Here is a 27,529-nt window from a genome sequence, read left to right on the forward strand (position 1 = left end):
AAGCTAAGTAAGCCTGTAAGTTTGTTATCAATCACTACAAAGAAACAAGAAGAGAAATTTCTCTTGGGTAGTATTCCTTCATGACTAGGCTACAAAAGGGAATGGTGAAAAGGAAAAACGTCTCACAGCTCATTATACGACCTCTATTTCTTTTTCATCCCACGGGATTCAGAGGATTATGACCGAACATTGGGGAAATTTCGCAGTGTTGTTGACATGAACGACATAAAATAGTATTCAACATAGTTTTAAGTGCTTGAAATAAAAATAAAAGGGCTGTTACTAAAGCAAAACCAAACACAAGGCCAGAGCAGACTGCACAATACCCTCTAGTAACTGCGCCCATCTATAATTTTAAAGGAAATCCTAATGTAGCTAGAAGCTTATAGGCTCACCTTTAAAAAAATACATACCTTAATTATCTCAAGGACAAGGGTGGTGTCATTCTCATACATTATAAGACCCTATTTCATGAGCACAGTGCTTCCTGGTCTGAAAGGAGTATTCAAAGGGGATGTTTTTCCACCCTCGTCTTCTGGGTTTTGAAATGTTTTAGAATTCTTAACCAAGTACAGAATTCCTCTCACAAGCAACCAGTTCAGTTGTGATCACAAACAAGACAGAAGATGTTTCATCTTTATGCTATGTGGAAAATGGCAAAAACAACAGCAGAAATCTGCTGCCAATATTATTCACAAAGAAACAAGCAAAATTCACTGTCAACCACAAATTTAAGTCCAGTAGCTTGGTCTCTCACCCACCCCCCAAGAAAATAAATGCTAACTTTTAGATTTAAAAGATAAAACATTAAACTTATCATCTTTCACCCATAATCACATCCTACATTTCTAATGTGGCTGTAGCTCTTTTTTCCTGAAACCCTGAGGTTTTCATCTGTTTTCAGGACACAGGAATTAGCTAGCTGACCCGAGGGGCACCCTCCCAAAGGAATTCTGTCTGCCCTCTGCAGAACAGGCCTGCAGAAGGCTATTCCAAAATCAGTTTCCACTCTTTTCACCAAGATGCTGACTCCAGGGTAATCCCAACACCAAACTCTGGAAGGGAGCTGCAGAAAACCTCACCAAACCCCTAGGGTGATGGATCTTGAAGCTGGCTAAGCAAACCACATTTGTTGGTGACATGTAAATATCTACAGGCAAATCTTCCACAAGGAATTGTACTTATTTCCTTACTTTAACTAAACGATAAGGAATAACAAACACCCCTAGGTCAAAAACACGTCAGTTGCTCGGCTGTTTATAAAGTGTGGTCCCTGAAATGCCTTCCTTTGGTAATAAAAGTCTAATGGAATGGTATTGTGGCATATGAGGAAGGACCATCTAATCTTCATTTGCTCTAACCAAATAGCCTGCAGTTTCTCATATGCAAAATCCAACTGTATTTCTATTTCTACAGTTTATTTTACAGGTAAAGTAAATAAATTCATCTTTGACATTCTTCTGTTTTTAACTCAACTGGTTATGACCAATGCCTCTCCAACATGAGCCTAAGTGCTTTAAAACTCAGGATTGGTTTATTAAAAATTTCAATAGAAAGTATATTGTTTTTAAATCTTGTGGATTTTTTCGTTACTTGTAAAAGTACTAACTAAAGTTTATTTTTTGAGTCTAAGCAAGTTCTTTAAATTATAAGGCCATTCTGAATACCAGAGGGGACTCCCCTCAACAAAAAACCCCATAAATATCTTCTGAAGCGGGGTCCCTTGTACTACAGGCTTCTTCCACTAGACCCATCTGTATCAGTGTACCAGCTGGCGGTGTTGTGAGAGGCTGTGTTCAGCTTCAGTGAATTTTTTTTTTGAAGACTCTCTCAAGGCGTTTTCCCATTTCATGATGGGTGGTTTACGAGTGTACCACACTGAGTGTTCAGCAGTCTTTGACCAAAAATGGAATGATCCCATGCCCCACCCTCCCTATTCATTCAATCTTACCCCAGCAACTTTTTGTTTTGTTTTGCTTTCCCCATGAAAAAAGCCCTCTAAGGGAAATACTCTTCCAATGGGGAAGGGGTGAAACAAAAAACAGCAGAAGCACTAAAAGCCATCTAAATCAACAGGTTCAAAAACTATTTTGAGCAATGGAAAAAATGTTTCAGTAGGTGTACTGCATCAAATGGAGAGCACTTTGAAGGTGACTGAAGTTTAAACATGTAAGAATACGTACAAAATTTTTTATAAATAAATTCCAGGGTTTTGGGGCCTCCCCTTGTATATAAGTGGTATGTGTTTACATTATGGGCCTTCCAACCCACTAAGGTATTGATAAAATATAAGAATATTGGGAATTTATCCAAGGCATAGCACTTAAGTATGTTCATCTAAAATTCAAGAAAAATCTAAGATCCTTAGAAAATCACAGTCAGGGTTTTAAAATATAATGATAATAATTACAGCTGATACTTACCAAGCTCTTACTGTATGCTGGGGATTGCTCAAAGCAAATCATAACCAGACAGATTCAGCCACTAATTAGAGTTAGGAAACAGCTGTCAAGTGAGTGAGTGAACCCAGACAGACACGTCACTGCACCTCCTGCAGTCCTAGCGCAGGGGGTCTACTACACTCACTCTCCTATCACTGAGGGGAAACCCCCACCAGCCACGCTAGTATCCAACGAGGAGCAGACTGAAGAAGTCACCTTCTTTCTGGAAACAGGTGCTCTGCCAGGGCGCGCCTTGCCCTCGGCATGTTTCTCAGCTCTGGGTTGCACAGATGCTTGAGCTGGGCATAGACCCACCAAATAAGAATCTTCAAAGGTGGCACCTGTGCATCTGTATTTTTTTAAGTTTTGTACTGGGCTTTTTTCTTAGAGTATTTTAGGTTCACAGAAAAACTGAACAGAAGTTACAGAGATTTCCCTACATTCCCTCTACCCCCACGCATAGCCCCCCCATGATCAACACCCTCCACAGAGAGGCACGTTTGTCACAACTGATGAAGCTACACTGATATGTCATAATTACCCAAAACCCCCAGTTATATTAGGGCTCACTCTGGGTGTTGTATATTCTGTGGGTTTGGACAAATACATAATGACATTATCTGTCCACCATTACAGTACCATACAGAGTAGTTTCACTGCCCTAAAACTCCTCAGTGCGCCCGTATTTTAAAAAAGCTTAACCAAGGATTCTGACCTTCAGGCAGGGCTAACACCAAGGTAAGCAAACAATCTCCTCTCCAGAGTTAAGACTAGCTGCCCTCACACACCCCAAGTCCGTCAGCTCACAGTTTTCATCTGGCGAGGCAACTTGCCTTTCAGCCCTTGCAGGTCTAGCTGGATAATACATCAATTGCTCACGTTTTCACTTAAAATCCTTTTTTTAAAATGACTGGTTCATAGGGTAATATAAAATTTATCTGGCAAATTTAATGACAACTACATTTGACACTAGCTTTGAAAAAGAAATCACCAGATACAAAAACACAAGCCAGGCTCAACGAAACTATTCTTACTTCTACTGACCAGGAGCGTTTAAAGCACTTTTTACAACTGACCAAAGTAGAAGTCAAGTTGTAAGACAGAATAATCTTAATCACTTAAATGTTTACTTTATGATAACTATAAAACAGAGGGAAACAGGATCTGATACAAAGAGAGAGGTCTTGAGAAGGTTTCTTAGCGACACTAATTTCCTTATACCTCACCACCTGAATTTCTGGTTCTTGAATTCAAGGACAAGCGACGCATGGGCAACCTGAGAACAAAGCAGATTTCATTTTGAGATATCTCAAGTTTTTTACACATACTGATCTGAGGCAATAGCGTTTCCATGGAGCTTGACACGCTTCCCAATAAAAGTTTTCCATTCTTGGTAGACGACTAACAGACTAAAGGAAAACAAAGAGACGGTGACAACAAGGTCTGTGTTCATCTTGGGGATGGGGGGGGGGGGGGGGCGGGTACTTTTTAAGGCTTCGCTTGACCTAAAACGCACATACTTTCAATTATTTAGACTATGTAAGGGGGAAAACTGTCAAGCATCAGAGAGAAATGTGGGGATTCTGAAGCAGAAAAGTTTGTAAGTGTTTGGTGAGCGTGGCCCTGAGGCGTATTTCCCCAAAACGCCGCCTTGCCAGCAATGTATCCACCAAACATGCCACAAATCCAGCCCTCTAGCCCCCTCACCAACAGCCTTAATTTTTTCATTTCTCTTTGTAGTAAGAGTGAAATTCTACCATTTATGACTACTTAGAAAGAACAGGTTTCTTTCGAAATGCAAATCTCTGTTAGAAGGCAGTATAGGTAACTCATTCACACACTGAAGTCATTCATTAAAACTGCTGACCCGCTCATTATTTAACTGAGAGAGGGAGGCAGGAAGAATAGAATTCTTTTTTTGTATTATACTACTACAAAAGAGTAGTAGTACAATACAAAAAGTAACAGTATCATTGTTGAGTTGAAACACAAAAGTCTAAGGGGTAAAAGCAACAAGAAATAGGATAATAACATAAAAAAACAGATTTAAAATGTTGGGCCTGAGTTAGGAAAGTGGGGTAGAAATTATGTGCTTATCCACTTGCTCGGAAATCAGCGCCCAGAACACAACTCACAAACATACTGTACAGACTTTAACAAACTGACCTAGAAATCGAATTGTTACTCGTGCATCATTTCAATAGAAAAGCACATTTTACAAACAAATCATTTGCTGACACAGGACATGCACAGGTAACCTGTTGATAAGCCGGAATTTCCCTTCGCAGTGCCTCTCTGTACTACCCACGTGCCCAGATGGTCAGGTCAACCCAAAGCCCTCCTCTACCATTACTGCCCTAAAATACAAAGTGACGTGACATTTATTTGAAATTCAGAATCTTTTCCAACAGAAACAATATTTTTACATGGCAAAGAGTTTCATCTGAATCATTCTTCTTTCTAGCTTCAACTCCCATCCTAAGCCTATTAGGTCAATAATATATATACAACTATAAATACTAAAGTTATAATCAGGTTTCCAACAGAACTTGGAGATGTTGTGTTGGCCAAAAAAGTCCATTACATTTTTTCCTGCAAAATAAAAGACACATTTTTCAGTTTCATCAATAACTTTATTGATTTGGATCTTTTGATCATGAAAGCTCTCTCCCGCTACCGGTTTCCTGTTGGTAGAGGCCAGGGTGCTGCCAAACATCTTTCTATGCATAAGACAGCCCCACAGTGAAGAACTACTTGGCCAAAAAGGCAACAGTATCTGACAATCTCCATGAGATTCTCTTCAACTTCGCAAACTACTCGACATGTTCCATCGGTCCCGGCACCTTCCCCATACACTGCACAAATCTATTTTTCGTGTGTGTTACAACTGCATTTTTACCTTTCTTGAAATAATAAAGCATAATACACTGAAAGTATTGTGTATTTTCTTCCATCTTCAATATTAAAATGGCTGCACAAAAATTCACCAATTTTGATAAGTTCTTTTTAAATATATGCTGATATGATAGCTGTTACAATACAGTCTAACAAAACTGTTTTGAATGAAGTTCAAGACAACTAAGCACTACTAGAGCCACTGCAGGGAAAAAACTAAACAAACTTTTTGGCCAACCCAACAGTTTAATGTTTACTGGGAAACCTAAGTAAAATCAGTACATGTGAGGGATGCAATGACCTGACTGCAGGAGACCCAGGATATGTAAAATTTTAGGGGAAAGGGGGGGCGTGTATTTGTACCCAAATCTACAGACCCAACTAGGCTTCTTGGAGGGAGAGGAATGGGAATAACACAAAGTGAAAATTTATCAATATCACTTACAAGAAGGGTACCTGGCCTGAAAGTATAGTCATTCTTGATCTTGTCAGATGTACTCACCCTCCACAGTTACAATGCATCAAAGATACCAATTACTACATTGATATAATACTCCTTGCTCTGAATTTCATGTTCGCAAAGACATCTCACGATTATCACCTGGATCATTTGATAACCTTGTCATAATAAAGAACTAGTTGACTGACCAATCAATCTTCCTGGCAGTTATCTCACTATAAATTTATTTCCTGGCATTCTAATATGTCTCTACGTTCATAGGACTGGTCGGCGATGGTCAGTTTTCCTCTGACTTACTTGAACAAGGGAATAGAGTTAATGTATTCCCTAAAGCTGAGGACCAGACCCAGCACAGTGATGGAACTCCTCTAAGTCCTATCTTATTGAAACCCAGCTACCTTTGGGCATGCTCCTGGCCTCCATCAGTATTGTGAGCTTATTCTGCAAAATTAAAATATTATCAAGTTTCTTTTGACATATATTGTGATATACATCCAGATTTCAAAGCAGTAAAAAGCTCAAATGAAATGCATTTTAAATTTGGGAACTATGGGACCAATGCAATACTTCAGTTATGACACCCACCCTCCCTCCATCCATAACTGTGATGTCAAATGATGAAATTCACAGAAGAAACATTCCACAAATTAAAACACTTTACAGAAATATTAACATTTGATACATCCCTAAATCACCACATCCAGAATAGATCCTCACTGTTGGGAAATAAGACTGAAATCCAGCCCCGAACACAGGAGTGCGGCCTCCCCCTCCTGTGCTACACGGGCTCCGACCACGGGCCTGAGGAGACTGACTATTCCTTAACAGCATCACCCATGTTTGTCCAGAAATGTTTCATGAGCAAAGCCACACACGTTATGTAATAGAGAATGACCCAAACCAAGTGGATAAAAATGGAATCATACCTATTATTTGTTCCCCCCAAAAGCACTGTAGGTGAAACAGCATTTCCATCCTTTCATTTTCTATGACTCACCTTCACTCTGCCCAATTAAACACACATGCAAAATGAAATGGTTATCTAGACACCTGCAGGAAACAATGAAGCGAGAAAATGAAAACTAAAAACAGTGAACAACGTCCAAACAGACGATACTAAAGCTACCACAACCCATTAAAAGTCTTTTTATAACAAGATATTCAAAAGGCTTTACGGCAACTTTGGTATTTGCTGTATTGTACTGGTCCATTTCACTTTCTGCTGGTGATAAATCATGCTCATTGTTCAAATTTTTATGGGAAAGTGGAATTCCCATTGGAAACAGTAAATTAAAATAAACACATTTAGCTCTGCTCCCTAAGGAAGCTATTCTAAAATGATGTAGCATGTGTGCAAACATACAGATTAATATTTTTCTCTTGCCACAAGGGAAAGGAGAAAGAATGCAATCAGCGTGAACACAATTTGGAAAGCAGGCTGAAAAGGACAGGAGATTTACATCATGCATTTATATTTTATGTTTTCTTTGCAACCTTGCCTATGGATGGAAGCCCACCTCTCTGTAATGTTGAGAAGGTAAGAGCTTGATTCATTTAAACCCCAACAACAAACTGGATTTTCAAGATAAAAGGATTCCTACTTCAATCCAAGCCAAAAAAAGCTGGGGTCATATATGGCGACACTGGCCAAGCAAAACGTGACTTCTCCTAACAAAAGTATACCGTACATTTTAGCATGTTATCCTTAACATATAAGGAAGTAGACAATAAAATCTTTTCTTATTAACTCCAAATTCCTGCTTGGATATTTATTTAACCACTTTCTATGAAAAATGTAATAGGCTAGGTGTTGCTGAGTTTTCCTAAATACATCACTCTTCAGAGTCCAGGAGTTCTTTTCTCCTTAGTCAAGAGGTTTACTAACTAGTTAATGTGGCACTTTCTACACTCTTGTATTACTTAGCTAAAACATAAACATACTTATCAATTATATTCACATTCTTGTTTCATATATAAAGTTGATCTCTGAAAGAAAAATTTATATGCTTATAAAAGCATGTATTTATATGCTTTTTTATATGCTTATAAAATTTATATGCTTATTTTTCCTTAAGAGGAAAAATAATATTTCATGCTTTTAATCTTCTCAGCAAAGGTAGGAACCAAATCAATATTTAGGGATAAAATTATATCCAAACACACAAGATATATTTAAATAATATTTTGAAACCACATTTGTAAAATACTATATACAATTATGACCTCCTTAACTTCCTATTTTTCTTAAAAATTATATATTAGCACTAAGGGAGTTTAGCAGCCATGCCATTAAAATAATTCTTAAGAAATGAAGGCTCCAAGATTTTTTTGTACAACTTTATCTATTATTCACTTTGAATAGAAACAGTTGAATAAATCTGTTAAAAAGTATGCTCTCCTTAAAAATCTATGAAAAGCATAATCTCTTTTAAAAGACAGAGAAGTGACTAATAAAAAAAGAGGCTAGTATTAAATATCTAGCCAGAAAAACATACCCAATTTTTTAAGTATCTTTTAAAAAATTACCACTTCCATTAAAACTTATTTCAAAAACCATAAGCAGAAAACTTCTGTAGGCTAGCACATTCTCTGTCAACTATTTGCCCAGAATGAATTTTGACATTTGATTCATACAGGCTTTCTGTGCTGTAGAAAAATAGCTTAGTAGAGCATTCCTCTTTGATTATCCTTAAATTGTTGCCAGCAAAAATATTGCATGAGATCAATGAATATGAAAAATATTATAAGACTCATATTAAATTTTCTCTCTATGTGAATAAGTAGATGAGGCACAAAATCAGACTCCCCCTCAAAGCGGGTGAAAGGGCATGAGGGACAAATGAAGCACAGTTATGAGACGCAGTGCAGTTCTGCATTGGTAGAATACAGCTTTAGTCCTGAGATGTCTCTGTAAAATGTGAGCTTTAAAAAATTAAGTAATATCCCTAATCCTAACTGTTCTTTTTTTCTAATCATAACTTTTCTAACAGAGGTAATATTTATCTTTGTTGCAGAACGTAATTTTACAAAAATAAAAACAGCATTCTGACAGATCATATATCAATACTTGAGTCATTTAGCCACCTTGTTGAAATTTTTTGAGGAAACTAGTGCTTTTTATAAATCATATTTTATTATGCTATATTACATTCAATCCCGTTACGATCCAAATGCTAGCATACTCTATTATAGTGCTGTAAATAGGAATGATAAATTCTGCCCACGTTTCCGGGTCACAGAGTATGCATCCTGCTGTGGAGGACATGAACAAAACAGCCCCAGCTCTGATGAAATAAACAGCACTCACAGGTGGAGGCAAGATTCCCAAATCGTTGTCCCCATTAAGCCCTACACACATCCCCACGGGAATCTTCAGGGAGAAGCGGGGAATGCAAAGATGGGATCAAGGAGGAGAGTATCCGGCAACATTTCCTAACACCTGAGAAATAAAAACTGTCAGTTACATCTTTAATTTGCTGAGGACAAGAGAGGACAATAGCAAGGAAAAGAGACTGGAAATAAAGTAGTAATGGAAACAAACGGATTCTGAGCAGGACAAATTTAACCTAAGATTTCTTATGGGTTTTGTTGAGTGAGAAGATTACATTTCTTCATTTTTATGAACTCTGACAAAGATTTAAAATTTTCTAATTATTATATAGAGTGAGAAAAATGTGTCTGAACAGATTTTGAAATACAAATTTATTCTGAAAATAACCTTTCCCTCTCCCACTTTTCCCAGTCTTACTCAACCTTCAAATAATTTTCATTCCAAGAGAAAAAATAATTCAAAGATCCAGTGCCTGCTGTACTACCGCCCTCAGATCACAGTGCGAAGTTATTAAGAGGTAAGTTATCAAGCAGTTGGCTTGTCTGGCAGCATGTGTGACAAAGGCCAGAAAGAGATGGATGTTGCCTTCAAAATTACATCAGGATGGTTACTCACAGGGAGAAGTCACTTTAGGTGTCAAGTGTAATACTTTCAACATACCACTGATGCAAGGGCAAAAAAAGGCAAGCCCCTGAGTTTGAAACCAAAAGTGGGGAGGATGGAAAAGAGAAAGTATGTGGTCAAATTCTTGAGAGCTGAGAAATAAAACCACATCATTCTTTAGTTTGATCAAGAGAAGAAACACTGGAGAAAAAGGCAGGGAATAAGGTATGTTTTGTATTCTTCTAACCAAGCCCAGCCTACACCCAGAGCAAGTAATCAGACCAGAGAGCCCTCATTTAGGTGAAAGAAATCTTAGGCCTCTGGAAGTCAGCATTTGCCTCCAGCTTCTGCATTCCTCTGGGGACAAGATCGTATCTATTCCCCTTCTGTATCAATATCATCCCTAGCAGTTTCATATAGGCTTTTCTAAAAATTTATTAAATTATTTTCAGACATGGCTGGCCTCTTCGCACAATCACAACAAAAGTACGACTGAAATATAGAACAACCATCGCTAAGAATAGGCGGAAATCAAGTGGAATGGAAGTCTGACAGCTACAGAATTAAAGAAACCACATCCATCCAGACTGGGAGGAGAGGCACAGACACAGAACAGGCTGGTCCCACATCCGCGTGTGGTGGGTCAAAGTTTGGAAGGAATATCTAGGGAGCCAGGAGTCCCAGCCCCATACCTGGGCTCCCACCCAGTGCCAGGAAGGTAAGTCCCCACAACTTCTGGCTGCAAAAACCAGTGGGGACTGAGTAGGTGGAAGACTTCTGGAGCCCCAAGCAGTACCTCTTAAAGAAACCACACATGGACTCACCTACTCAGACTCCCTCCCTCTGGACTGCGGCACAGGGGAGGCAGCTTGAGGGGCACCAGTGGCTTGCATGGGGAGGCTGAGGTGTCTGCCATCAAGGCAAGCAGAGGCCATTGTCCCTTTTCGGGGCCGTCCCCCCACAGAGCTGGCAGACAGGTGCCATATCTAAGATTCCATCAACCTGGTTAACACTGTTTGACCTGCCTTGGGGATTCCCCAGACTCTGCCTCACCGAACTTAAAGGCCCACCCAAGCTGCTTTTCCACATGAATGGCTGGTCTTGGATCATGCTTCACAACTTCCTAAATCCTGTCATACCAGCAGCAGCTGGCGTCAGTGAGCCCCAGGCCCGGAACCAGCAGCCTAGATTCACACCTTGGTGCCTGGGAATCTCTAAGCCCGATACAGTAGCAGCCATCTCAGATTGCTTTATAACTCGGGCAGGGCAGCCCCAGGCAAAACACAGGTGGGGGTTGATCTTGGCCTGTACTACCCAGGAAACCCCAGGGCCAGCGCACCCAGTGAGCACCCATGAGAGCACCACCACCCTTCTCCTACACAGCTAATCCTCCACGGAGAGTGGAAGTTGGTGGTCAGTGGTCACAGTCAGTCCTTGCAGCTGACTGGCCTGGGTAAATCCTTCCCATTTATCTCCCAACAGCAACCAAGGCTCAACTATAAGAGGAGGGTGTACTCAACAGACATGAAGGGCGCACCACGAGTACCCAGCTTGGGTGATAGGGGAGGCTGTGCCATTGGACCCTATAGGACACCTACGACCTTGGGCCACACTGCCAAGACACGGAGTCAAAGCAGCTCTACTTAATACACAGAAACAAACACAGGGAGGCTGCCAAAATGAGGAGATAAAGAAGCATAGCCCAAATGAAAGAACAGATCAAAACTCCAGAAAAAGAGCTAAATGAAATGGAGATGAACATCTCTCACATGCAGAGCTCAAAACACTGGTTATAAGGACGCTAACGGAACTTAGTGAGGACTTCAACAGCATAAAAAAGATCCAGTCGGAAATGAAGGGTACACTAATTAAATAAAGAACAATTTACAGGGAAACAACAGTAGAGTAGATAAAGGTGAGAATCAAATCAATGATTTGGAACTTAAGGAACCAAAAAACAACCAATTGAAACAAGAAGAAAGGAGAACCCCCCAAAAACAAGGACAGTGTAAGCAGCCTGTGGGACAACTTTGGGCAATCCAACATGCACTTCACAGCATGGGGTACCAGAAGGAGAAGAGAAGAGCAAGAAATTGGAAATCATTTGAAAAAATAATGAAAGAAAACTCCCCTAATTTGGTGAAGGAAATGGCAAGTCCAGGAAGCACAGAGTCCCAAATAAGATGGACACCGGGGCCCACCCCAAGACACATCATAATTAAAACACCAAAGATTAAAGATAAAGAGATGGGAGGAGGGTGTGGAAGAATGGGTGGTAAGTGAGGGGATCGTGAAGTGAGGTTGTTACAGAATAGTCAAGCGAATGTACAGTACAGTATAGGAAAGGGAGTAGCCAAAGAACTTACACACATGACCCATGGACATGAACAATAGTGGGGGGATTGCCGGAGGGAGTGGGGGGGTGCTGGGTGGAGGGGAGCAAAGTGGGAAAAATCAGGACAACTGTAATAGCATAATCAATAAGATATAACTTTAAAAATATATATATGGTTTTTTTGGTAGAAACCCTTTTAGTGTTTCTACAAAAAATTAGCCTACTGTTCCAAATACAGGGTGGGGCAAAAGTAGGTTTACAGTTGTTCATATGGAAAATATACAGTAATAAATAATATGAGAATAAACTTCTACAAAATAATAATACAAGGATACTAACAACTGTAAACCCACTTTTGCCCCAGCCTGTACTTAAAAAAGCAGGGTCATAGTAAGCAGAAGGAGCAATGGGACAGAGGGAGTGGGAGAGGGGGTGGATTATATATACATATATACACACACTCAAATCTTTCTTTTCTAACTAGAGAAGACTAAGAGAAAAAGTAGGAACCTTAAGTAAGGAAATGTGATCATTTAGCTTAGATAAGCAGGACAGATATTTTACAGATGCCAGGGAAAGTAGAGAGAAATAAATCAACATTTACTTTCCAGGCACTGTGCTATAGGCAAAGTTAACGCCCTAAGGCAAGAGAGAAGGAAGTTCTTTTTCACCAGGAACTAACAATCTAGGTGAAGAAACAATACAAGCAGGAAGAGAATCAAACAATACAGGAGTTTAGCAGTTGTTCCACACAAAAGATTCCTTCACAAGGCCGTGCATGATTGATGGCCAAATTGATGGAGCAAACAAGTGCAGAGGAAGAAGAAAACACTCTGAAAGCTGGAGTTAAGTTGGACATTAAAAGATAGGAAGCAACCGTGTACATGGATGGGGAAATATTTTAAGATGTCTATAGACACGGTCTAATCGGAAACTTGATGGACAGACAGACAATTCAGGATGTGCCTGATTAGAAGACAGATGTGACTGACCCGGGAGAACTCGGAAAATCCAGGGGTAAAAGATCAAAGACAGTCCACAGTCATACCTAACGGGGTCCTGAATACCAGCTAAGGAATGACTTGAGGGAGCCCCACTCTACTCCTGTGAACCCCAGTGGTTTTCCAGCTGGACCAAAGTATCTGACTACTATCATGGCATGATAGCCCTTTCCCACTTCATCAATAAAAAATTACTGGAGAGAATTATCACCTTAAATACTTTTTGAAGGATTTTTTTAAGCTAAAAGGATAGACGGACAGTTAGCCAGAGACATCCTTTTGGACCGATGTCACTAGAATTTTAAACTGCACATTACTTACGCCAATAAATTGTTCCCGGTTCCTAAACCACATTTAAATCTAACATTTGTTTGTAGGAGGTTTAAGTGCCACAACTTCAAGATCCCCCACAAATACAGAGAGTGAAAACTATTTAATTAGTAAACCTAGCGGCGGTCAGTACTAGAGGTCTGAAGGAACAACCTTGGAGGGTGAACACGGACATAAACAATCAAGTAAATAAACAAATCACAGTGGAAAGCAATAATATAAAACTGGATTTCTGAGGCCAGTAGTCTACACAAAAAAGGCAAGAAGACCACGACACATTCTCCTTTCTGACAAATTATCATCGGAACACTGACAAGAGAGCATGCATTCTGATAGCCTTATTCACAGCGCGGAGAAAAATGGTACTGACATTCCTGTGTGGGCAGAACAATGCCTTCAGTTCTCAGGCAAAATCAACACGTGGGAACGACTTTCAGATGCCAGAGGAAAATGTGAGCAACTCTAAGGCAGAGTGCACATTCATGCATGCTTCCAAGGTCTTGCAGGAACTTTTACGTTTATTTCCAGACTTTTAAAAAAACATACAGACTTATCAGCCATAGTAAAACTAGCTCAATGCTAGAAACAGAGGAAGCAAGTATTTTCATTCTTACTTTGCAATCTGAGAATGGATGAAAAATGAGAAGTGACTTTCCCAAGATAACCAAAGAGTCAAAAGAAAAGGAAACATAGATGTCCTGACTTTAGATCTATGGCTTCAACGAAACCTCACCGTATTTTTCCCTGGAGGGAAGAGCCCCGCTGTTCTAACTCACCGAGTGTGCAAATGACTTCAGCAACATTATAGGAGTTCTATAGCTGAGTCTCTGCAACAAGCATACAGAATCCAAAAGACTCCTTAACATTCTTTACAATTAAAGTCTGGTACCAAAGGACCTCGTCACATACCATTAAATATCTCAATGAAATAAAAACAGATATATTAAAGAACTGAAACTATCAAGTTTCTTCATTAAAAATACAACAATCCTCCAAGACTTTTTTCCAAAAAAAGTTGAGATCTTAGTTTATTATCAGTAGATGATTAATTTGTATAAAGTATAAATGTAATTTTCACTAACTACAGTGAAAAAATACTTCATACAAAAATTTGGAACAGATGCACAAAGACAAACTAGGCCTTGCATCAAAATTAATGCATGGTTTAGCAATAAGCCGACTGTTACATAAGCCAAAAATAACATTAAAATCAAGCCATTTCTGTATTTTTTTTACTTAACTATAATCATTCCCTAAAAATGCACTGTTATCCAATACTTATGCTCATAAATACTGTGTGTGAAGTAATTTTATCCACTTAATATTAACATATACTGTCTTTCCCCCAAAGAATGTAAACTTCAAAGAGAATAATTAGTTTTTGAAATGATGCTGCCTTGGCTCCCTGGGCAGCCCTTTTCATTTAGTTTCTGAGGTTTGAAAACGAATAGGCTCAGACAGCCCACAGGAGAAAGAATGTAGAAAAAGCCATTAAAAGTAGAGAGTGGGAAGGAAGAAGGGATGTAGACAGATATACAGAGATGTATTTATCTGTGTACCTACCTTTGTTTAAGGGAGTAATCTGAAAAGCAGAGATGATGTTAGGATACCAAACAAAAATATATCCAAGAATTATGTTTCTTGATTTTGAAAAAAATTAAATTATACAGTAACATTTATATTAAATGGTTTAAAAGGGATCCTTTCATTGACCAAAGGTTGACAGGTAACACAACAGGAAATGGCCTAACTTCCCCAATACTCTAGCCACACTGATAAAATCATATCTATAAAGACCACTGATACGCATCTTGACCAACGCAGTGAATAAAAAGTCCCCCTTAAATTACTGTAGCCACATAGCTAATGACCATGCTCTAAAATCTAAATAGCTTTCTAATCCCTGCTAGTTTTTGTATACCAACAACTTGACAATCTCTGGTCCATTTCTCCCCAGCTCCCTTTGGCTAAGATCAGCTTTAGTCTTCTCACTCCGGCATCTAACGCTTTCTAGAACATCATCCCACTCTAAAAAAAAAGTTCCCTGTAAATCACGCCAATCCAATTCCTCAGACTTCCTGTACAGGCCATGCTTCCCTCTACTGTTGTAGGTGCCCTGAGGGAACCATGAGACCCTCTGCAGGAGGCAGGCTATAATCTAAAGGTCTAACTGGAAATCAGACAAATGTACATACACAAAGAAAAAAATAAACAATAACTACAGACATGGAAAAGCCATGACAGACAAAATCTTTAATAACAGTAAACAGATGGAATCAAATTCAAGCTCTCAAACCAAATAAAGAAAAAGTATGTATTTCCACACTGCATTTATCTTCCTTGAGTGTGTGCAAGGTCATTAATAGCTATAGTTTCTCACAACATACTTCCCCAAATAGTCTTCAGACACCAATTTCCGGTACAGAGATACAGAACTACAGATAAGCAGCGTCAGCATCTCCGCCAAGCTGTCTAGGGTCAGCGCTGGAACTGGGAAATTCGAGAGCGCTCAAACCACGTGACGGCTGTCTTTGGGCGCTGCTCCCAAAGGGGCAGTAAGAGCAAGTCTGATGAGTATCAGACCCATACTACAGAGGATCTAAGTGGGAAGAACTGGTTAAAAGAGAAATTAATGAAAACAGGGAATACAACTTATAATGTCCGTATTGTTATAACAACTATTATGCCACAGATGAACCACGCCCGGTGGTCAAACATAAAGTCACTGCCTGGAATTCCAGTGAACTGCCGGTACATGAAACCTGCTGCGCGATCCCATCACTACAGTCTATTCCAAGTCCGTTTTGTTTTGTACTTGACAGAAAAAAAAGGTTTATTCAACACATTTCAAATGTACCTACAATCTCAGAAATTCATTCACAAATGGTATATTAAGTAAACATTTATTAGCTGAAAAGATAATCTATAACTTAATACAGTCACTAAAATAAAGATTCCTATGCTCTCCCAACCAATTTAAGTTGTAGTGAATTAAAAGAGTACACTGCTGCTTTTAACTTTGGATACTTTTTCAGCTCTGCTTCAAGTCACGGTGACTTCATTTCCTGAGTGGTAGAATCAAAGAGGGACTAGTCACACAGATCAGAAATTGCTTCATTTTGTACCATTCCAAAATAAGATTAGACATTCAGCAAAGGAGTGATAATCGAGACAGGGAAAGAAGGAGGGAGGCATAATGATTAATATTAGACTTTACTAAGTCAAGTATGTAAAACACTTAAGAGTCATCCCTAAAAAAGTAAAAATAAAAAAATAAAAAGGAAATAAATTCAAGTGAACAGAAAAATATAACAACTCAAACTTAGATGACACTATATAGCTACATATTATTAGCAATCATGTGAAATAAATGGCCTAAGATGATCAGTGAGAAGACAAATTCCTCAAATGGTATTAAAAAACATGACCCCTCAAAGACATAAGTATACCATGTTTAAAAACAAAGGAGAAAAACCAGGAAGAGTCAAAGAAGAAAAAGTCTAGACCAGCGATTTTCAACCAGTGTGCAGAAAGAATTTTTAAAACATGCAATACTTGACTATTTAGACAGTCACTGACCTCTTTGCCCCTAGATTGTCAAATAAAAAAATGACAACAGCCAACACAGCAATAGTTGTCTGGTGGGAATGAGTCAAAATTATACATATTTTTTGTCAGATTAGCAAAAAATATATATATATTTTTAGCATGCCACAGAAGTTTATTAATTAGTTTGTGTGTGCCATGAGACGAAAAAGGTTAAAAACCACTAGTCCAGACAAATCCTCACCAAAATAAAGCTGGTATAGTAATGTTGATATCAAATAAAATAAAGTTGAGGTGGTATGTGATGATAAAAGGGGTGAGGGTCCAAGAGTATGTAAGCCTGCACATGTATGCATCTCATAATCCAGCTCAAATTTTATAAGCATAAACTTGCAGAAATACAAAGAGAAATTCTCAAATCAACCATTACAGGGAAAGATTTTAACATGCCTACATGCAGTTTAACAATTACTGGAAATAGAGACATTACCCACATAATTAATAAGTCTGATGAAGAGGACACCATCAGAAACCTGCACTAACAATGAAAGATAATATGCTTTTCCAATATCAAAAGAACTATTACGAAAATGGACTGTATATTAGGCTGCAAATCAAGTCTGAAGAAATGCAATAGAATCTCTTACTTAGACTGTATTCTATCTACCCACAATGTAGTGGAACAGGAAATCTGAACAAAAGAAAAATGCTCCCTTTACCTGAGACATGCACACATATATGCATCCATAAACACATCCACACTCTGGAAATTTTTAAAAACATACTTATAAAAACTTCAGTGGTCAGCCCTGGCTGGTTTGGCTCAGTGGATTGAGTGCTGGCCTGTGAATCAAAGGACCACAGGTTCGATTCCCAGTCAGGGCACAAGCCTGGGATGTAGGCCAGGTCCCCAGTAGTGGGCATGCAAGAGGTAATCACACATTAATGTTTCCCTCACTCTCTTTCTCCCTCCCTTCCCCTCTCTAAAAATAAATAAATAAAATCTTAAAAAAAAAAGCCTCAATAGGGAAATGGATACACTGGTTTAATATTTCAAAGGAATACTACACAGTAGTTGAAAAGAATAAAGTAGTTCATAAAGTACATAATAAAAAGACACAGGGAGAATAAGGAGAGATGGGAATGAGACTACAGCAAGCAATGTTGGTAATGTTTTATTTCTGGTGAATGTGAAAGTGTCTCTTCTTTTATTTTTATATTTTGTACTTTTAAATATATAGTCATTATTTTTAAAGAGAACAAAAATAGATTTAAACCATAAAGCACATTTTTCATTCTTGAGGTTTAGTGATTATAAAGAACTTCAGAGATGACAGGGTTCTTCTAGATTATCTAATTAATCCTATAGTCTGTTTCCGGGCCTCACTTTGGCCCAGAGAGGTTGAATAAATGACTGAAGGCCACATAACAAGTTATCAAGTTGGTTCTCAAAATCTAGACCCCCTAACTTCCAGGACAGGTAGGGAACAATGCAACAATGCGGGGCGTGTGGTCACATGCAGTGTAACTGAGTTAAGTTCACAACCCCATTCCATTGTTTTCCTTATTCCCTATTTCAACTGCTGAGACAAAGAGTATCATTCTCTCTCCTCTTCCTCTCTTTCTGAGCTTAAGCATTATTAATCCTCTTTTGCCACTAACCTTTTCTTGAAACAACTGATAATCACTAAACAATTATCACTAAATGAGCAAAAAGAAGTTCTAGATAACTAATACAAAGATAAAGGCAAAGACAATGAATCATTTATCTTAGTAGTTCATGACCTCCCAGTAGAACTGGGGCTGGAATCCAGGCTCAACCACTAGCTAGCTATGGAACTTTAAGCAAATTACTTAGCCTCTATAAGCCTTTCTATAAGCTTACTTTCCCCATTGCAACACTGGCAATATCCATAATACCTACCTCATATAGATTCCTATAAATACTGCATGAGATCATCCATTCAAAGCTCTTCACACAGTTCTTCAGTAAATATCAGCTATTAGTATATGTCATATATGTAACGTGAGTTAGCTATGAAAAGCAACAAACTATTCTGATTACCATAAAATTGTAAGTTGCTAGATACTCTTAAAAATTACATTGGCATTAATTAGCATCAGTGCTAATGAATTATGTGCTTCGAAAATCATGAGCGTTTTTTAAATTAAAACTAAATAAATGAACTAGATGTTAAATCATTTGTCTCAGGATAAAAACACTTAAGGTTAAAGTGCTGAAATTTCATGACTCTGAAATGTCAACATGAGGCTATCATTCCTCCTCAAGTATCTTATAGCCAGAGGTAAATTCAAACTATTTTAACGCCCATTCAAAACAGACACCAGCCAATGTACAGAACCAGTGCATACTGGCAGAACATCAGTCCTCCTTATTATCCTTAAGGGTCAGGAACGACTGATTGTAATGGAAATGACGACCCTCTTCTGTGTTTTCTAATTTTTTTAATGCAAAATTGTGACCTACTAATTCAGAGGAACACAAAAAATGAATTTGTTGCATCACGCCACAAATGAGGCAGACTGCGCTTCTGCTTGTGTTCACACACCAAGAGAGCTCTCCTCAGCTCCCCGACTCACCTCGAGGTCACAGCTGTACTCGGTGCCGTCTAGGAGGGTCACTTTACACAGGACAGTTTTGGCCTTCTTGGTGGCTTTTTGAAAAGCCTTCTCTGCTTTTAGCTCATTGGTCTGCACTTCCTTTGTCTCCCTTTTTGCTGCTTCTTCTGATTTGTCTTCCTGTATTTCCTTTTCCTTTTCCTCCTCTCTCTCCTTCCTTACTTCTTCAGCAGGCTGTTGATGAAAAAAATGAAGTTTATACTAAAGTTGGCCAGTTTGCAGAAAACAACACACTAAAAGGAAAATCCTAGCAAGAGTGGTGATTGTTGCAAACACTGTAAGTCTTAGATTTTAAAAGACTTCAAATGTTTGCTAGAAAGAGTATTTCCCCACATCTTCCTTCCTCCAATCCACTGCCAATTCTTTCACCATTGCCAACTTGGTAATCTGAGCATTAAATGAGTAAAGGAAACTACATCCTGGCAACTGCAATTTAAATATCATTTCAAATAATACAATTTACAGTTATAATCTCAAGACCATGGCAAAAGCTAGGCTTCATTAGGCAAACAAAATGCACACACATACAAACCTATTTCTTCCTACTCACTGAACACTTAAACAAATAAGTCAAATCAAGGAGGTATAAAAGTACATATCGTATAAAAGGAGAAACTGTAGGATTCTGAGAGTATCTGTTTAACCTTAAAAGAAACAGACAAACTGTCCTGATCGGTATGGCTCAGTTGGTTGGAGCTTCACCCTGCAAAGTGAAAGGCCACCATTCGGTTCCAGGTCTGGGCACATGCCTAGGTTGCGGGCTCAGTCCTCAGACGAGGCGTGTACCAGAGGCAAGCGATTGATGTTACTCTCTCACATCGATGTTTCTCTCCCTCTTTCTCCTTCCTTCCCTCCCCCCCTCTCTAAAAATTAATGAATAAAATCCTTTAATAAAAAGAGAAACTTTTTTATGGTGTACATATATAGTGGATTTCTTTTTGCTTTGTTTTATTTTGGAAAGTTTTAAAAGAAATAGCCGGAAAAGGCTGTGGTAAACCACTCCAGGACCCGTATTCTAGACACAGTAAGCCAAAACAGAATCTTCATACAAGAAATCCGTCAATGACTCAAAGCAAACAAGGCCTTTTGTTACGTGGTGAATACCACCGAGCTTCCATTTCCAGTCACTTATTTCACAAACATACCTGTGGCTCGGGACTGCTCACTGAAGGCGTCTCTTCCTTGACATCGACTTTAATGACCTGTTGTTTTCTCTGAGCTATTTCTTCGACATCACCCTTGGCCTGCCTTTCTTCTTCAGGAAGAGATCCCTCTTTATCTAAAACCTGTTCTTCCACAGCAGCTTGGGTAGGCTCTTTCTTATCTCCTCCATCTTTGGCCACTACTAGGTTATAGGACTTTTGTTTCTTCAGCCACGGGGGTATGAACCGAGAAATGCCCCTACTCTCCGATGGACCTTTCTGCCTCTTCTGGCGGTGGGGACTACTTTGGCTTTTAGCTGAAGGAGATGATTTGGAATCTTTTTCCTCCTCTGGACCAGATGACTGATTCTGCTGATTTTCTTCTACTTCTTTAGGTTTCTCCTTGGTTGCATCCGCTCCCAACTGGTCAGATTCCTTCTTCACTTCAGACGTGGAGCCTACTTCAGTAGTCATGGTCCCGGCTTATGCTATAAATAAAACAAAATCACAGAAGTATTTTACAACCTCTCCTGGTTCAGAGGCCAGAGACAGGGTCAAAAAGGATGGGAAGGTAAATGGCAGAGAGATGATGGGAATAAAATACCAATAGGGAAAGAAGGTTCAAAGCACAAGAGAAAATGGAGACCGCTACTCTAATTTTCAGAATTGTCCATCAGAATCAAAGACCCCTAACTAGCATCACGATGGAATTAATTCTGATTCTATACAGATAGGACTTAAAATCATCAAGCACTGTAGAGTGATTACTTATATTCTGTCTCATCTAGCCATAAACAATAATTCACCCCAAAATTCAATTTTTAAGAAAAATTACTTTTTATACTTGGTATCCCTTACTCTACAATACAAAGTATCATCGATAATGTCAGAAAGAACTGAGACACATTTCACTGAAATTTCACACATTAAAACTAAAATGTTAGGTATTGTAAAAATTAATGTTAAATATTTTTAGGTGCTTAAATAGTGAGAAAATTGTATCTGTGATGTACACGTTCTTCTTTGTTCCAATATTAAATCCCATAATTCAGCATCACTATTCCAATGCAAAAGATAGTCTTCTGGGAAAGGTACTCAAACTATGACCAAAACTCCAAAACCCCATCGCACCCAACCACGAATACAGTTTTCTTTGTGTTTGTGCTTACAAGAAAACATCTAAGGACCCCTAATCTGAACCAAATGAAGACACTATGCGGGTGGGAAAAAAAAATGTATCTAATAACTGACTCCATCACAACTAATGAAAACAAAATTGAAATTAAATCTGAATGTAACTGGTTGTCTACATTTTGCACAGGCAAAGAGGGACTCCGAAAGCACAGCAGCACCACGGACACAAAAAACAATAGGCAGGAACGACAGAGACCGTGTTCTTTCCTCTCTTACCAATGATTAAAATTAAAGTGCTCAGAGGCCTGGCACCCTGGCCAACGGGAAATTTTCCAGCTATCTTCAAACGTGGTACAAACTCAAACAGTTCAAACAATAAAATACACTCTTTAAAGCTTTATTGAAATATCATTCACAGACCGTAAAATTCACCCTTTTTCAATTATCCAGTTAATGGCTTTGAGTATATTCATAAGGTTGTACAACCATTACCACTATTGAATTCCAGAACATTTTCATCATCCCGAAAAGGAACCCTGTATCCACTAACAGTTCTCTCCATTCTTCTCCTTCCCTGCAGCCCCTGGCAACCACTAATCTGCTTCAGTCTGTATGGATTTGCCTATTGTACACATTTCAAATAAACGAAATGACACGTACACAACATGTAATATTTTCACTTAGCATGTTTGCATTAGTCATCTGCGTTGTAACATGTGCCAGCATTATACTTCTTTCTTAAAATATCATTCACCATCTTTGGTGATGGTGATATTGACAAACATATATCTGATAAGAGTCTAGTATCCAGCATATATAAAGAACTCTACAACTCAACAACCACAACAAAAAACAAATAAAAAATGAGCAAAGGATTCGAGTAGACATTTCTTCAAAAGACATATACAAGTGGCCATAAGCACTTGAAATGATGCTCAGCATCATCAGTCGTTAGGGAAACACAAATCAAAACCACCACGAGATACTACCACTTCACACGCACTAGTATGCGATAATCAAAACGACAGCTAGTAACCCATATTGGTGAGGATGTGAAGAATTTGGAACTCTGAACACTGCTGGTAAACTGTAAAATGGCAGAGCTGCTGTGAAAGATTATTTAGCAGTTCCTCAAAGAGTTAAACAAAGTTACCCAATGACTCAGCAATTTCACTCAATATACCCAAGAGAAATGAAAACATATTCACACAAAAAGCTGAAAAGCATGATCACAAGAGCATTATTTACAATAATTCAAAATGGAAACAACCCAAACGCCCAGCAGCCGCTAAGTGAATAAACAACACATGGTCAGTCCATACAGCAGAACACCAGGTCATGGACAGGAATGAAGCACTGATGATCCACGCTGCCCCAGGTAAGCGAAGAAGTCAGCTACAAAGGGGCGCATCCTGCATAATCCATTTCCGTGAAGTATCCAGAACAGGCAAACCCAGAGACACAAAGCAGACCAGTGGTTGCAAAGGGCTGGAAGGAGGTGGGAATAGGAGCGACTGCTGATGGGTACAGGGTTTCTTTGGGGTAATAAACATGGTTTGTAGACAGTGGTGGTAGTCGTATAACCTTGTGAACATACTCAAAATCACTGAATCATAAACTTCAAAAAATAATTTTAAAAATCTTACTTCTAATATGCAAGCATAAAAACATTCAGTCAGTCAGCCTGTATTTCATGAGCCCCTACAATGTGCCAAGTACTGGGCAAAAGAATGAAGACTGTCTCTGAGGAGCTGAGGGAGTAGAGGGTACAGATAAATCAAGAGCATGCTGCTTAAAAAGCACAGGACAGACTGAACCCAGATTAGGAGAAGAGTATCACCAGGCAAGCCTTCCTACAAAAGTTGACATTGTGCTGTTTTAAAATGATGTCCTCATTATTCAGGCAAAGGAATCAGGATAGGAGGCATATGCCAGGCATAGGGAAGTATGGAAACATGAGAATGTCCTTCCCATAGAAAACCACAAGTACTAAACCATAATACGTTGTACAAGTTAAGTAGGAGTGTGTAAGGACGTATAGGAAGGTAGAAGGTGAATTAGTAATGATGTAGTTGTAGCAGTAGTAGTAGTAGTAGTAGTAGTAGTAGTAGTAGTAAGCAGAAGCCAGAATCTTATAATTTTGTGCTGATTTAAAGGCAATGAGAAGTCATACAAGCAATGTAAGTAAAGGAGTAATGTAAATCAGATTCACATTTCAGATAGCCCAACCTGGCTGGAAAGTAAAGGAAGAGAGAAAAGGCTGGTGTAGAAAGACATGAAGTCTGTTGCAATAATCCAGGCATGGGAAGACAAGGATCTGTCTGTGTTACAGCAGAAGCAGTGAGATAGAGAGTAAAAAATGAATCTAATGGTAAAGAGGTACATGGGACAAGACACGGTGTCCACGCTGAATATAGCAAGTCCAAGAGAGGGAAGGATAGAAAAGAAGTCCCAGGTCATCAGAGACTGGGGCGATGGTAGAACCATCCACGGAAATGGAAAACACAAGGAGAAGTTGGTCTGGCTGAGACGATTAAACTCGGTTTTGAATTCATTGTCATGAGAAGTTCGTGAAGGTGTCTAGCTGCCCACTTGACACACAGGCCTTGAAGGGTGGTCAGATGTACACTAGACACAAAACTGGGAGTTACCATATCAGTGATGTCTGAAAGCATACGTGACGCTGACATCACCGTAAGACAAAGTACAGTTTGAGCTTAGAGGGTCCTGAAAAGAACTCTTATCGCCACCAATGTATAATGGTCAGGCAGAGGAAATGGCACGAGGGTGAGAAGAAATACACAGTGAGAGAGGGAGATCAGGGGAAAGTAATGTCCTCAAGGGCTACGATACAAATAAGCAACACTCTAGGTACCTATAATATTAACATGTCTAATCTTCTCGTTCTTAGGCACTTTTTAAATTATAATTCTATCCACGTTTCAAAATTTCCACTTATCAATTTGATATCTCTATAATTATGAATGTATGTATATGTTTACAGTAACATCACTCTGGCCAGTATGGCTCAGGTGCCTGGAGTATTCTCCTGTAAACCGAGAGGTCATGGGTTCAAGTCCTACTCAGGGCACATACCTAAATTACAAGTTTGGTCCCCAGTCGGGGCACATACAAGAGGCAACCGATTGATTTTTTCTCTCCCACATCAATGTCTCTCTCTCCCTCTCTCACTCTCTCTCACTCACTCACTCACTCACTCAGTCTCTGTCACTCACTCACTCTCTCTGTTTCACTCTCTTTCTCCCTCTCTCCCTCTCTTCCCCTCTCCACCCCCACCCCTTGGGTGAGGATAAAAAGAAAAAGTTCACCCATTTCTTCCACCCCTCCCAACACCTGCCACCAGCAACCACTTCTATGAGCTTGGTTTTTGCTTTTGGGGGGAGGATTCCACAGAGTATGAGAGATCACATGGTACTTGTTTTTCTCTCTCTCTCACTTAATTTCACTTAGCATAATGCCCTCAAGATTATTTCATGTTTTCCTAAGTGCAAGATATCATTCTTTTTTAAATAAATAATATTCATATATATCACATTTTCTTTATCCATTCAACAATCAACGGATACTTCAGCTATTTTCATATCTTGTCTATTATAAATAATGCTGTATTGAATGTGGGTGTGCATATACCCTTTTTAAGTTAGTGTTTTCATTTTCTAAGAATAAATATCCAGAAGTGGAAATGCGGAATCATATGGTAATTTGATTTTTAATTTTTTGAGGAATCACCACTCAATTTTTCATTAGCAGCTACACCACTATTAGGCATTTAAAATTCAAAATCATGTCTTCCAATAAGACCCTTACATGAGTACTTAATATAAGTACTCCATTACAATGGCTCCATTGCAGAGAAAACCTTTATTTTTCTTCTTTAAAGTACCATTTTCCATGTGCCACTTAATCATGAAATGTCCAAGGTTAAGTTTTAGCATATACTCTCATTACTTTGTGAGAGTTGAATGACTGGCCTGGGAAAAACTAAAACAAAAACGTCTCAGTTGTCTGAGCTAACCAAGGCTGCGAAAATTTGCCTGGAGACCCATCAGCTGAATTGGTCAAAATATTTTAGAAGCAATGAAATATGAAACTATTATAGTAAAAGCATTAATATTTGTATTTCAATCATAAGCGGTTTCATTCACTGCTTCTGTGTCAGACCATAGTACACATAACTTCTGCTCCTCAAAACATCCTACTAGGTGAGATTACCCCCACTTTTGCAGGTAATAAGCAGAGGAGCAGAAGCTGGCTTGCCCAAGGTCACTAGATGGAGGACCACAGAGCTGAATACATCCGCCCTTACTTGTATTTCATAATGCGGCCACAACTCCTCCATTGTCCATGAACAATCGGATCAAGTACAGCCTTGGCTTAGGTCAAACGAGATTCACGCCAGCCTGTAAATATGACTACAGAACAACACGGATCCTGTATTATTACTATTGTATGGCCAGCTCTGCCCCTCCTCAAAACTAAAAATTTACAGATGGGTTCCCATCACAAAGAAAATGATTTTGAAGGTTATTGCTTGGCCATGAGATAAAAACCGACCTAATGGAGGGAAACGAAAGACGGGGTGGCCATGAAGCCTCACGGAGCAGACCTCCTCAATCCCTGCTGTGTTTCAAACGCCTGAGTGTTAAGAACTGTGGTGAGCACACAATAGAGTATAGAGACATTGAATTGTAAAGTTGTACACCTGAAATTTATGTTATTCACCAATATTTCTCAGTAAATGCAATAAGAAAAAGTGGAACGAACCTCAGAGCCAATCAGCATAGCCCATCCAAATAGATTTAAAAAAAAAAAAAAAAAAGAGAAATGGCTAATTAGATCGTAGATACTCAACAATAAAGATGGATATAATTACATGTAAATAAGTACATTCTTAAAATAGTTTCAAGAAATCAACAAAGCTCAAACCTAAACACTACCTTCTTTGTTGATAAAATGGATTCTTGAACAAATTACCACCATCGAGAAGACATGTATTATAGCACATCCATTCACCATGATTATCATGCTTGTAACTCTGAGTTTCAAAGACGGACGGATAAGCCTTTAAACTCCATCATCCACTAAAATGGAAACGCCTGCCATGGAAGGCCATTCCCGCCCAGTAAAATGGAAACCCTAGAGGGCTGGGATCGTCCTCTTCTTTACTGCAGTTTTCCCGGCATCCGGACTGGCACATAACAGGCACCAGGTAAATACTTCCTGAGTGAGTGCTGTGAAATCATCTACTCTAATACTCTCAACCTCATCATACCAACAAGGAAACTGAGGCTCAGAAAGACTAGGAGATTTGCCTGAGATCACAACGCTAGATGGGTGAAGACGAATCCAGAAGTTTGGTTTCCCAAACTCTAGCAATGCTCGTTCCACTAAGCTTTAATTACAAATACCTAAAATCCCTCATTAGTAAGTTATATAACATACTAAGTAAAAACCTTTCTACTTATCATTAACCAAAAAGAACATTGTGGTGAACAGCCAGCCTATTAGAGAAGCATGTGGTTTCGACACAATTACCATGTTGACACGCTCCATCTGGATTGACAAAAAGTGTTCATTATTGTAACAGCTCCATGAGAAAAAGCACGCACCATTTAACATGCAACCAAGCAGAAAATCATCATCAATAGAG

The 27,529-nt window shown here is 39.0% G+C and overlaps 1 protein-coding gene across 16 annotated transcripts in view; it reads right to left on the bottom strand.

The window, feature by feature from the left end:
- EPB41L2 (erythrocyte membrane protein band 4.1 like 2) overlaps nucleotides 1–27,529 on the bottom strand; it is a 205,498-nt gene that overhangs the window by 95,288 nt on the left and 82,681 nt on the right. For all 16 annotated transcript variants that reach the window (XM_071219697.1, XM_053913810.1, XM_053913809.1 and 13 more), the window contains 2 exons: nucleotides 20,728–21,212; nucleotides 19,544–19,756 (listed from right to left, as the gene is read on the bottom strand). In XM_071219697.1, coding sequence (XP_071075798.1) covers nucleotides 19,544–19,756; nucleotides 20,728–21,198 — 684 coding nt within the window. In that variant the 5' untranslated portion in view covers nucleotides 21,199–21,212. The remainder of the gene's footprint in view (nucleotides 1–19,543; nucleotides 19,757–20,727; nucleotides 21,213–27,529) is intronic.

This window comes from Desmodus rotundus, chromosome 11, assembly GCF_022682495.2.
Source record: "Desmodus rotundus isolate HL8 chromosome 11, HLdesRot8A.1, whole genome shotgun sequence".
NCBI classification, from domain to species: Eukaryota; Metazoa; Chordata; class Mammalia; order Chiroptera; family Phyllostomidae; genus Desmodus; species Desmodus rotundus.